The sequence below is a fragment of the Schistocerca cancellata genome, chromosome 1 (assembly GCF_023864275.1).
Source record: "Schistocerca cancellata isolate TAMUIC-IGC-003103 chromosome 1, iqSchCanc2.1, whole genome shotgun sequence".
NCBI lineage: Eukaryota > Metazoa > Arthropoda > Insecta > Orthoptera > Acrididae > Schistocerca > Schistocerca cancellata.
This window is the reverse complement of record NC_064626.1, coordinates 705,179,792-705,192,343: the sequence shown is the minus strand read 5'-3', so window position 1 is coordinate 705,192,343 and position 12,552 is coordinate 705,179,792. Positions and strand designations below refer to the sequence as shown.

General features: G+C 39.9%; 1 protein-coding gene across 3 annotated transcripts in view; it reads left to right on the top strand.

Annotated features, from left to right (window-relative positions):
• Window positions 1-8,056, top strand: part of LOC126184718 (uncharacterized) — a 189,142-nt gene extending 181,086 nt beyond the window's left edge. For all 3 annotated transcript variants that reach the window (XM_049927254.1, XM_049927245.1, XM_049927264.1), the window contains one exon: window positions 7,106-8,056. In XM_049927254.1, coding sequence (XP_049783211.1) covers window positions 7,106-7,500 — 395 coding nt within the window. In that variant the 3' untranslated portion in view covers window positions 7,501-8,056. The remainder of the gene's footprint in view (window positions 1-7,105) is intronic.
• The last annotated feature ends 4,496 nt before the right edge of the window (window positions 8,057-12,552 follow it).

Below are 12,552 nucleotides of genomic sequence, written 5' to 3'. Positions count from 1 at the left end.
AAAATGCCAAGAATTGCGGCAGTGGTCATTGTGCTCGCCACAGATACGCTTTAGCTACAAAACAAATGCCTGTTTTGTTCAAGAAAGTTTTAGACGAATCCATTCAAATCATTAACTACATAAAATCAAGGCTGTTGAAATAAAGACTTTTCACAATACTGTGTGAAGATATGGGAAGCCTTCATCGTACTCTGCTTCTCCACACAGAAGTGAGGTGGCTCTCACGTGGGAATGCACTCTCTCAGTTGTATGAATTAAGATTGGAAGTCTTAGCTTTCCTTTTGGACCATAACACCAAATTAGCAGACCTTATTAACGACAAAAATTGGCAGTGTATACTTGCCTATTTGTCAGATATTTTCTCCAAAATTAACGAAATGAATATTTCACTCCAAGGGCAAAGTGAAATAAAGGTCACTGCTATTGACAAAGTTCAAGCAAAGTCAATTTTTGGGCAGAGAGTGTCGAGGAGGGGGAGGCCAAGTGTTTTCCTCTTCTCAAGGAGTTTTTTAAAAACAAAACATTGGTGCTTGGGAAGAATTTGTTTCATCAAATCCTGGAACATCACCGAAGCTTGATGTCATTGTTGGAGCATTATTTCCCGACAGCTGAAGATGAGAAGCTGCAGAAACACGAATGGGTGGTCAACCCATTCACTGTATCCAAAAAGCTGAACATTCTATCATCAAATGAATATGGGTTGTTGATAGAAATTGCCACAGACCCTACCTTGAAATCAAGTTTTGACGTTGACGGTTACTCACACTTTTGGATCCACTTGGATAACAAGAAATACTACCCCCTTGTTGAAAAGGCAAAACATGTACTTCTTTCGTTTACCACAACATACATGTGTGAATCTAGATTCTCAATCTATGCTGCCCACAAAACTAAATACAAAGCTGTTTAGATGCGGAACCAGACATCCATCTCCAGTTGTCAAGAATTGGACACAACTTTTCAAAATTGTGTCAGCAGAAGCACCCTCAACCATCACATTAGGATTCCATTATTATTCCTACAGGCTCATCTATTGTAAAAAAAATGGCGCTCTGAGCACTATGGGACTTAACATCATCTACAGTAAAGAAGAAAGCATTTTTCTTCGTAGATGCTCAGTGAACGTACCTGAACTATAACGCTAGAGGAATTTTGTTTCTGTCATCTATCATTTACAAAATAATTATTAATTGAATTCTGTTGGCATTGATATTTTTGTTATGAAAATTGAAATGATCTCTAAAGCTAATTTCTTTTCTTTATAATATATTCCGTCCTCTAAGTTAAAAGTATGCCCTGCCTATACTTCAATTACAATTACTTGCTATTACTCTGACACTATATTGTGGCAACTGGCTGTGAGCATAAACAAATGAGGACTTTTAACGTGCCACCTTGTTAAAGGTAAACCTCCTCTGCCAGAATTGTTTCCTTTGAGAAAAAAAGTCTTACGTTCTGTGAAATGCTTTGTCTTCTTATATAGAAATAAGAAAGTCTGTTTGGTTGTTTTCCTAATTTGTTTACAGTCGAGGCTGACTGCCCCGATATAGTGTCCAAGTAGTAGTTGAAGTTGTCAAGTGTGGCTAAACTGTTGCCACGCCGCCTGCCAGTCGCCAGCTACCAACTGACAGTACACTGTTGCAACACCACCTGCTAGCTGCCGGCTGTGCACTGACAGCTGCCGTTCAGTAGATACGCAAAGACGTAAAAATAACTAGACTTTCCATGCTGTTTACACGGGCATGAAAATCGATTGTGGAACTGGAAAATGGCTTTATAAAAGCAGATTTCCAGAATTGATTTTGAAGTGTTTACCTGACCAACCAAAAGCGGAACTTGGACATCGGCTTACGAAATCCGGTTTTGGAAACGCATGTAAACTGGGTTAATGTATTCCCGTACATTGCACAACTGATGTCACAATAGTCCTTTAAAGGCAATTCCTTGGCCTCTTTTCTTTCGTGATGTGTTTGTATCCCGAATCATGGGTCTGCCTCTTTCCTTCACAGCCGCGCGGAATGGCCGCGCAGTCTAAGGCACCATGTTGTTGTGGATTGCGCGCGCGCGTGTGTGTGTGTGTGTGTGTGTGTGTGTGTGTGTGTGTGTGTGTGTGTCACAAGCGATAGTTTGTCAACAGCGAACAGTTTGGACGTGACGTTGATTGCTCTTGGAGGAAGGCAGCTGCAACGTGTGAAATGTCAATTACCAAGTAATTTTAATCAGGCTATAGTGTGTTCAACAATGGGAGTAAATCCACCAGTAGGTGTCTGGATACAGTGGAAATTCAAATTGGATTGTTAATTTCAAGTTGTTTTCATTCATCTCTAAACCAAAGACTATTGATACTTTCGGGGGGTGTCGTGTCATTGGGAACATGGCATTTGCATTAAGAATCTTTCAGTTCCCATGGGTTTCGCTCTGAAATTTAAAGTTACTGTGCTCTTGGGTGAGGGGTCTGCTATGGATTTTCGACTGAAGAAGGGGTCTGTCAGCTCAAAAGTTTGGGAAGCCCTGCATTAGAATAAGTGCTTTGATAGTATACTTGCCTTAGGTTCTGTAATGGCTGAGTGCATCGGGCAGAATTTGGAAAACATAGTTCATTTGACTTCTAGCTACAGGTTGCACATGCGCTGCCTTTCCTCTGGTAACTGCAGCTTTCTTCACTTGGTTGACACCCATCCTTCCCAGTCCAAACTTGTAAAATTTGTAATTTTTAAACACCACCAAATTTGTTTGCTTCAGTGCTAAAAATCTGTTTCCAGAAATAATAACTAGTTACAAGTCTAATTTTGTATCTGGAGTTTAGAAGTATAGCATAAACGTTTTCGTAAGGACAACAAAACTAAATATAGTAAATGTATTAGTTAATACTTTATAAAGAACAGCTATAAATTTTTTCATCAATTTAGAGAAAACAATATTGCAGTGATATCGTATTTCACATTAAAGTTTCTGTTCCCATTATACAAGGGGCGTTTGAAAAGTCCGTGCAAAGTCCAAGAAATGGCACCACCGGCACGTACTGAGGTCATGTTTAATTAGTAGCATCTTTGGAAAGAACACACACCAAGTTTTAGCCATATTGGTCTATTTCTTTGTGTGTGGCATTCGTGTGAATCAAGGAAGTTGAGTGACTGTCAGAAAACGGACGAAAAAGAGTTTTGTGTGGTGAATAAACATTACTTTATGAAAGGCAAAATGCCTCAGGAGGCAAAAGAGAAGTTTGATGAACATTATGGTAACTCTGCACCTTCGATTAGAACAATTTATCAGTGAATTCAAAATTTTCGGAATGGCTATATGGGCACAAGTGATGCTGAATGTTCAGGACGCCCTGTGGAGATTACAACTCCAGAAATCATTGATTAAATCCATGATATGGTGATGGATGACTCAAAAGTTGAGGTGCATGAGATTGCTAGTGCTGTAGGCATCTCGAATGAACAGGTAAGTAATATTTTGCATAAACATTTGGACATGAGAAAGCTATCTGCAAGATGGGTTCCGCGATTGCTCACGCTTGACCAAAAATGGAATTGTGTGAAGTTTTGCAAGGATGGTTTGCAGCTGTTGAGGAAGAATCCGCAGGACTTTAAGCATCGTTTCGTCACTGTGGTTGAAACATGGATACGTTACTATACTCCTGAGACCAAACAACAATCAAAACAATTGGTTACCAAGGGAGAGTCTGCACCAAAAAAGGCTGGAAAGGTTATGGCGACTGTCTTTTGGGATTCAAAAGGGATCATGCTCATGGACTATCTGGATAAGGGTAAAACTACCAGTATTACACGTGTATATTATTCAACGTTATTATCCTCATCGACTATCTGGTTAAGGGTAAAACTATTACAGGTGCATATTATTCAAAGTTATTGGACCGACCGTTTGAAAACCAAGCTGCAAGAAAAACGCTGGCAATTGGACCGCAGAAAAGTCCTTTTCCATCACGACAATGCACTAGCACACACCTCAGCAGTTGTGGTTGCAAAATTAATGGAAACAGGATTCCAACTCATTTCACATCCCCCCTAATCTCCAGACTTGGCTCCCTCGGACTACTATTTGTTCCCCAATTTGAAGAAATGGCTGATGGGACAAAGATTTTATTCAAATGATGAGGTGATTGCAGCAACTAATAGCTATCTTGCAGACTTGGACAATTCCTATTATTCAGAAGGGATCAACAAATTATAACAGTGTTGGACGAAGTGTAGAAGTCTAAAAGGAGACTAAGTTGAAAAATAAAAAAGGTTTACCCCCAAACACGTAAATAGTTTTTATTTTTGCACAGGCTTTACAAACGCCCCTCATACTTGGGTAGTGAACACAACTAAACCTAATGTATTTTTCATTTAGTTGTTCATCTTAAATAATATCTAATATATATACAGGGTGTTTCAAAAATGACCGGTATATTTGAAACGGCAATAAAAACTAAACGAGCAGCGATAGAAATACACCGTTTGTTGCAATATGCTTGGGACAACAGTACATTTTCAGGCGGACAAACTTTCGAAATTACAGTAGTTACAATTTTCAACAACAGATGGCGCTGCAAGTGATGTGAAAGATACAGAAGACAACGCAGTCTGTGGGTGCGCCATTCTGTACGTCGTCTTCCTGCTGTAAGCATGTGCTGTTCACAATGTGCAAGTGTGCTGTGGACAACATGGTTTATTCCTTAGAACAGAGGATTTTTCTGGTGTTGGAATTCCACCGCCTAGAACACAGTGTTGTTGCAACAAGACGAAGTTTTCAATGGAGGTTTAATGTAACCAAAGGACCGAAAAGCGATACAATAAAGGATCTGTTTGAAAAATTTCAACGGACTGGGAACGTGACGGATGAACGTGCTGTAAAGGTAGGGCGACCGCGTACGGCAACCACAGAGGGCAACACGCAGCTAGTGCAGCAGGTGATCCAACAGCGGCCTCGGGTTTCCGTTCGCCGTGTTGCAGCTGCGGTCCAAATGACGCCAACGTCCACGTATCGTCTCATGCGCCAGAGTTTACACCTCTATCCATACAAAATTCAAACGCGGCAACCCCTCAGCGCCGCTACCATTGCTGCACGAGAGACATTCGCTAACGATATAGTGCACAGGATTGATGACGGCGATATGCATGTGGGCAGCATTTGGTTTACTGATGAAGCTTATTTTTATCTGGACGGCCAAATGACGCCAACGTCCACGTATCGTCTCATGCGCCAGAGTTTACACCTCTATCCATACAAAATTCAAACGCGGCAACCCCTCAGCGCCGCTACCATTGCTGCACGAGAGACATTCGCTAACGATATAGTGCACAGGATTGATGACGGCGATATGCATGTGGGCAGCATTTGGTTTACTGATGAAGCTTATTTTTATCTGGACGGCTTCGTCAATAAACAGAACTGGCGCATATGGGGAACCGAAAAGCCCCATGTTGCAGTTCCATCGTCCCTGCATCCTCAAAAAGTACTGGTCTGGGCCGCCATTTCTTCCAAAGGAATCATTGGCCCATTTTTCAGATCCAAAATGATTACTGCATCATGCTATCTGGACATTCTTCGTGAATTTGTGGCGGTACAAACTGCCTTAGACGACACTGCGAACACCTCGTGGTTTATGCAAGATGGTGCCCGGCCACATCGCACGGCCGACGTCTTTAATTTCCTGAATGAATATTTCGATGATCGTGTGATTGCTTTGGGCTATCCGAAACATACAGGAGGCGGTGTGGATTGGCCTCCCTATTCGCCAGACATGAACCCCTGTGACTTCTTTCTGTGGGGACACTTGAAAGACCAGGTGTACCGCCAGAATCCAGAAACAATTGAACAGCTGAAGCAGTACATCTCATCTGCATGTGAAGCCACTCCGACAGACACGTTGTCAAAGGTTTCGGGTAATTTCATTCAGAGACTACGCCATATTATTGCTACGCATGGTGGATATGTGGAAAATATCGTACTATAGAGTTTCCCAGACCGCAGCGCCATCTGTTGTTGACAATTGTAACTACTGTAATTTCGAAAGTTTGTCTGCCTGAAAATGTACTGTTGTCCCAAGCATATTGCAACAAACGGTGTATTTCTATCGCTGCTCCTTTAGTTTGTATTGCCGTTTCAAATATACTGGTCATTTTTGAAACACCCTGTATAATAAATATATATTGTCACAATGCACAGTTGTGGAAAACACACACACAAAACAGCAGTGTGTGTGTGGGTGCGTGCTTTTTTGGGGAGTACATTTTTATCCAAAAGCTTAAATGTTTAGCAGTCTCTTTTACTGTATGTGTCAGCAGCTTAACATCTCCGCTATGATGTGGTAAACAGAATCTATACTTTTCATATTGTTGTTATTCCATCCTGGACTTTCCATTGTTTTAATGTTCATATTAGGTAGATCTAGATCCTGCCTGTGTATAGGCATCCGATTGTAGTCTGTATGAAGTAAAGGATTTGTTTGGCACTTTAGATAAATACAGCAGCTGACTAGTTTAAAAAATGGAGCAATAGTTTTTCCTCCCAAAGTGGTTGTTTTTCTCCTTATATACATGACTACAGTAATCTAGTAATAGTTCTCATAATTATGAGTATGATCAGATTAGCATTAGTTATAATTTCTTCACAGAAGTAGCCTGCTTCTTCCTATGATTCTGGCTGTTAATGTGTAACTTGACTCACTCCACACTCCTAAAGGCTCCTCTTCATTGTGGGATTTATGGAAAACAGTGTGTGAATGAAATGAATGAATGCACTCTACTCATTGTTTTGTGTGCCTGCTGCATCTGTGCAGTTGAACGCAATACTGAACCATGTATTGAATTTATATGCATTGGAATGCAAGTCACGTACTGAAATGTTACCAGGCTGCTTTTATTGTTAGGAGACTGTTTATATGGTCACGTCTGTGTTTTAGGTACACATAAAAAGTTGCAAGGTGGTTGTTACTTGTATCATGCAGAACATTACTGAGAAATATCCTGTGGGCGCGTCTTTTCCTTTATTTGTTTGGCTGTAAGATTAGAGGAAACTGCCAATCCATTCTTTATTGTTTTTTTGATATTATAGGATAATGAAGAAAAATAATGTTTCTTCTTCTTTCTTCCAGCATGCCGCCTTCAGTCTTATGCTGGAAATATTTCATCTGTGAACAATGAAAACAGTAGAACTGAGCCATTTTTACAGATATCTCATGTGACATCATTATGTTGTGTACAAAACCAAGTACAATGCTCTGACGAAAGTTGTGACAGTGGTGATATCCTTGTGGAAAGTCAAACTTCACAAGCCTCTTGTCATTTACCTGTACCAATCAAGCAGGAATTAAGTATCTCAATTGAAGATGAGGTCAGCCTCTTGGATGATGAAGGTGGAAATCAGTCTTCACAAGTGCATACACCAATCAATCAGGAAACAAGTAGATCAACTGAAGATGAAGAACTTAGATATGAGGGATATTCACCACCTGTTGATTTTGTAACACATGTTTCAGATAATGAATAGTATGTGAAGGAATATTTAAAACTGTGGAATCTATTGATAAAGTTTATTTGTTATAAATTATTTCATAGCTTGCGCCACTAAAGTACAAACTGCATTTGCAGCTACAAAATAAAATTTTAAAATTTTGAAAAAATAAAACAAATTTAAAATTATTATTTTAATTGATAAAGTTGATACACTATTTACCCATTGATCACTCACTTGAAAATACAAAACTGTTTGCTGTTTCACATTCTGTTGTATATGTTTTGTGTTAACCACTAAATTCTGTGTAAAGGCTGCTTGTTTTATTGGCTTTAAAGGCCATAAATAACCTCTCAACTATATTTTCTCCCCTATGTCTCCTTCCATTGCAATTAAATTTAACAGTTGTCACAATTGTCAGTCCTATTTTAATAAGGAAGTGTTCTCAGTGATGCACTTACTCAATAAATGGAAAACAAATTGCGTTTGAATTTAGTGATTGGCTTAGTCATTTATTATATTGATCACTGCAGTGAAGACTATCTTTCCAATCAAGACTTAAAACTACGAAATAATATATATGATAGGGACACTGAACATTCACAAGTGACTGCTGAAAAACCACACGTATTGAAGTGTTTGCAACATTTGAAGGGACCGTATCAGAAGTAGTTATATATTCCTCATTCTGGATCTGATTTACACCCTCTCTCTTTCTGGAATAATACATTTTTACTATTGTGGTTTCTCATGTATGTGAAAAGTATATCTACTGACTTGCACAACAAGATGACAGGTGCTAAACTAATATTGTTTGTGAGGAATTGCAGAGAGAATCATAACTGCTATTTTCTTGAAAATGGTCATAGTGAGATTAATTCTTACAGTAAAGTAAAACCAGCCACTGTTAATTTGGAACAAATAGCACTTGATCAGTTTTGAACTGACACATTCATCATCATACAGTTGTTCACATTTAAAATTTCATACTACATGCAGCATCAACTATACAGAATTCTAATGTGAAGAGCCTTATGATGATAAACCTGTCAGTTCGCAACTTTTACAAATATATAGCACTAATGAACCCGGCAGTGCTTTGCAATTGCTAAATACATATGGAAGTTGGATACACATTCCAATCTCCTTCTCTTCCCTCTCTCTATCCATTTCCTCCCATCCTCTCTTGGTGCATCTCCTCCTCCTCCCCCTTCTCTCTGTCCATCACCTCCTCCTTCACTCTTTCTCTGTCTCCTCTTGTCCATCTCTCTCTCCATCTCCTGCTCTCACTTATCTTTGTCCATCTTCTCATTCCCCCTCTCTCTTCTCTTCTTCTTCCCCTACCTGGAGCCTTGTGTATTGTTACTGTAAGTCTGTGTTCCCTAGTACAATGCTAATTGTAAGCCAATAAGCCATACTCAGAACTTTCTTTTTCTGTGAAAACCAAGATTGCGAGGAAGAAAACAAAATTACAAATTATTGTACATACAGTTTTTTAAAAATGAATGTAATGGGAAAGAAAAATATGGGAGAAACCATTTCTCTGACTATGAGGAAGCTCCTTTGCACATCAGAGCACAGCACCGGATTTTCTTAATTGGAGTCAGTTTTAACTGAATACTTGTACATTGTTTAAAAAATATGTAGCTCATGTGCATTCTATAGACTATGTTCATTAGAGTATTGTGTAAAAATTTGAAGTAAATCAGTCAAGAACTTTTCAAGATTTTTGATAGCAATGTTTCCCTCTTGTGTGTCGCATATATATTTATATTATAAAAATGTATGGCCTGTCTCCAATGTTCATCAGAGTATCGTGTAACAATCTGAAGTAAATCAGTAAAGAACTTTTCAAGATTTTTGGTTCGATGTTTCCCCATTGCATATTACATATGTGTTTATATATTGTGTATATTAAAATATATATAGCCTTTTCATCCCTATTGTTTATTACAGTATCATGTAAAAATTTGACATAAAACAGTAAAGAATGTATTATTGCCGACAATCTTTTCTACTTCTACAGTATATAATAAAAATGTGAGAATTATTCAAGATTTTTGGTAACAATGTTAAACTACAACTTGCCTTAATATAGTAGTATAGAGACAGTAGTGTAGGTTATTAACGGTGGCTGATTGCTGTGTTTACTTTATTGTAAGAATTATCTTGTAGAATCGTAACTATCCCACATGCAAAAAATATGAATCAGTTTTGCATCAGTTACTATTAACTGCACACTCAACAGAAGAACATGGAATTTAGTGATGAAGATGTCTGCTTACTCACCATATTGGGAGATGTTGAGTCACAGACAGCCACAACAAAAGGACTGCTAAACAAGTAAGCTTTAGGCCAAAAAACCTTCTGAATTAGACAACATACACACACATTCACACAAACACAACTCTCACACACATAAGCACTGTCATTGGCTACTGAGGCCAGACTGCGAACAACAGCGCGTCATGGGGGCAAGAGGTGGTTGGGACAGGAAGGGAGATGGATATCAGGATAGGGGTGAAAGACAGTAAAGTGCTACTTGTGTGTGAGCATACAGGGATGAGGAGGGGAGAAGGTAGGGCAGATAGGTGCAGTTAGGATGGTAGTCAAAGGGTGGGGAATGGAAAAGAAGAGAAATAAAAAGATTGTGGGTGCATTGGTGGAATAGCAGGATGTGTAGTGCTGGAGTGGGGAACAGGGAAGGTGATAGGTGGGTGAAGGACAGTGACTGACGAAGGTTGAGGCAAGGAAGGTTACAGGAACATAGGATGTATTGTAGGGCGAGTTCCCACCTGCACAGTTCAGAAGAGCTGGTGTTGGTGGGAAGAATCCAGATGGCGCAAGCTGTGAAGCAGTCATTGAAATGAAGAATGCTGTCTCGGGCAATGTGCGTAGCAGCTGGGTGATCCAGCTGTTCGTTGGCCACAGTTTGTCGGTGCCCATTTATGCAGCTTGCTGGTTGTCATGCACACGTAGCTTGTAGATGATATGAATGTTCCGCAGCTAACCCTCCTTTCAATGGGATAGGTCTTGCATCTAGGTCTGTTACAGGGATATGAGCTATAAGGCAAGTGGTTGGGAGCAGGGGTTGAGTAGTTATTGACAAGGGTATTGTGTAGGCTAGGTGAGCTCCAGAACACCACTGTGGGAGAGGTGGGAAGGATAGTGGGTAGGACATTCCTTGTTTCAGGAAATAACGAGGTAGTTGAAACTCTGGTGTGGAATGTAATTCAGTTGCTTCATTCCTGGGTTGTACTGAGCCATAATGGGAATGCTGCTCTGTGGGCAGACGGTGGGACTTTGGAAGCTGGTGAGTGACGGGAGAGATAAGGCATGAGATATCTGTTTCTGACAGGGTTGAGAGTGTAATTACAATCTGTGAAGGCCTCAGTGAGTTAGTAGGTTTGATATGGGCAGAGGTATTGATGTAGCTTTCTTTGAGGTGAGGTCAACATCGAGGAAAGATTGATGACGACCAGATGAAGTGAATGGGGGAGAAGTTGTAGAGGTTCTGAAGGAATGTGAATAGGTTATCCTCTTGCTCTTTTTCAGATTACAAAGTTGTCATCATTGAATCTGAACCAGATGAGGGGTTTGGGATCCATAGTCACTTGAAGAATTCCCCTAGATGGCCCATGAATAGGTTAGCCTAGGATAAACTATGCCCATTTGCTTATTGTTTGATATTCAAGAAACCTCAGCCATATTTTTATGTTTCCATATTAATTGAGTTGTAATTCTTTATTATAGAAGGTATAACACCATTCTAGGAATTACAGATATGATTTTTTTTATTGTTATTCATACTGTGAACTTGTGAAAAAATCATGTAGCCTGATTGAGCCAAATGTCTGCTTGGAGAAATGTAGTGGATACAAAATTACATGAGATGCACTCTGACCAGGATGTCATCTCTGTGTAGGTGTTATTTCTCTGTAGGTTACTAATATAGTCTGAAAATCATTATACTACTGTTTCAGTTTTCATTTGCCTAAAGTTTCCATCTTAACTACATGGAATATCACTTCTCAGTCCGCGCAAACATTTCAGTTGCTTCAGCTATAATTGCTGCAGGCAAAATAAAAATCATATCTTAAGTATGATTTTATTTTTGTATTGTATATATTCTGCTTATGGCAGTTTAGTGAGAAATTTTCACATTTCCCCGAGCTTAACTGAGGTATCTTTTACAACAATTCACAGACTTTATGTTGGCTGACAGACAATACACAGCTTAAGGACGCCTTCATACACTGGTAGTAGAGATGGTCATTGTTTGACAGAAACACAAACAAAGTTGACCTTGTATCTAAACTTTGTAAACAGGGTTAACAAACAGCTATATGGTGAGTCAGTGGCGGACTAAGCCCGTCGGAGACCCAGGATGGCGAAAGTAAATGAGACCCTCAGTCTGCTTGGGAATTGATTTATTTGTAGTGTATATTTTGTAAAACATGAATAATGTAGATTTAATAGCTGACAAAATACAGTCAAGTACACACATAAAAAAAAAAGGTTTGCATCACCCCCGTTCCCAGAACTCCTGAAGCTAGGCGTTGACTATGGGTATTGTATCACAGACACAGTGACTGTTCAGAGATGTCACTAAACCCACCCCAAAGATGTAAACAACCATGCATGAGCAGCACCTATTAGACGGAGAGGGTCCAACAGCCGATCAATTCCATCAGGAAGGAGGTACACGGCCCGTGTTGTCTGTAGTTCAACCATGCCTAGATGGTCAATGCCGTGGGTTGATCGTGCCCGCATTGTTACTTTGTGTCAGGAAGGGCTCTCAAAAGGGAAGTGTCCAGGCATCTCAGAGTGAACCAAAGTGATGTTGTTCGGACATGGAGGAGATAGAGAGAGATTGGAACTGTTGATGACACGCCTCGCTCAGATTGCCCAAGGGCTTTTACTGCAGTGGATGTCCGCTACCTCCAGATTATGGCTCAGAGGAACCCGTGACAGCAATGCCACCATGTTGAATAATGCTTTTTGTGCAGCCACAGGACGTTGTGTTATGACTCAAACTGTGCGCAATAGGCAGCATGATGCGCAGCTTCACTCCGTACGTCCATGGCG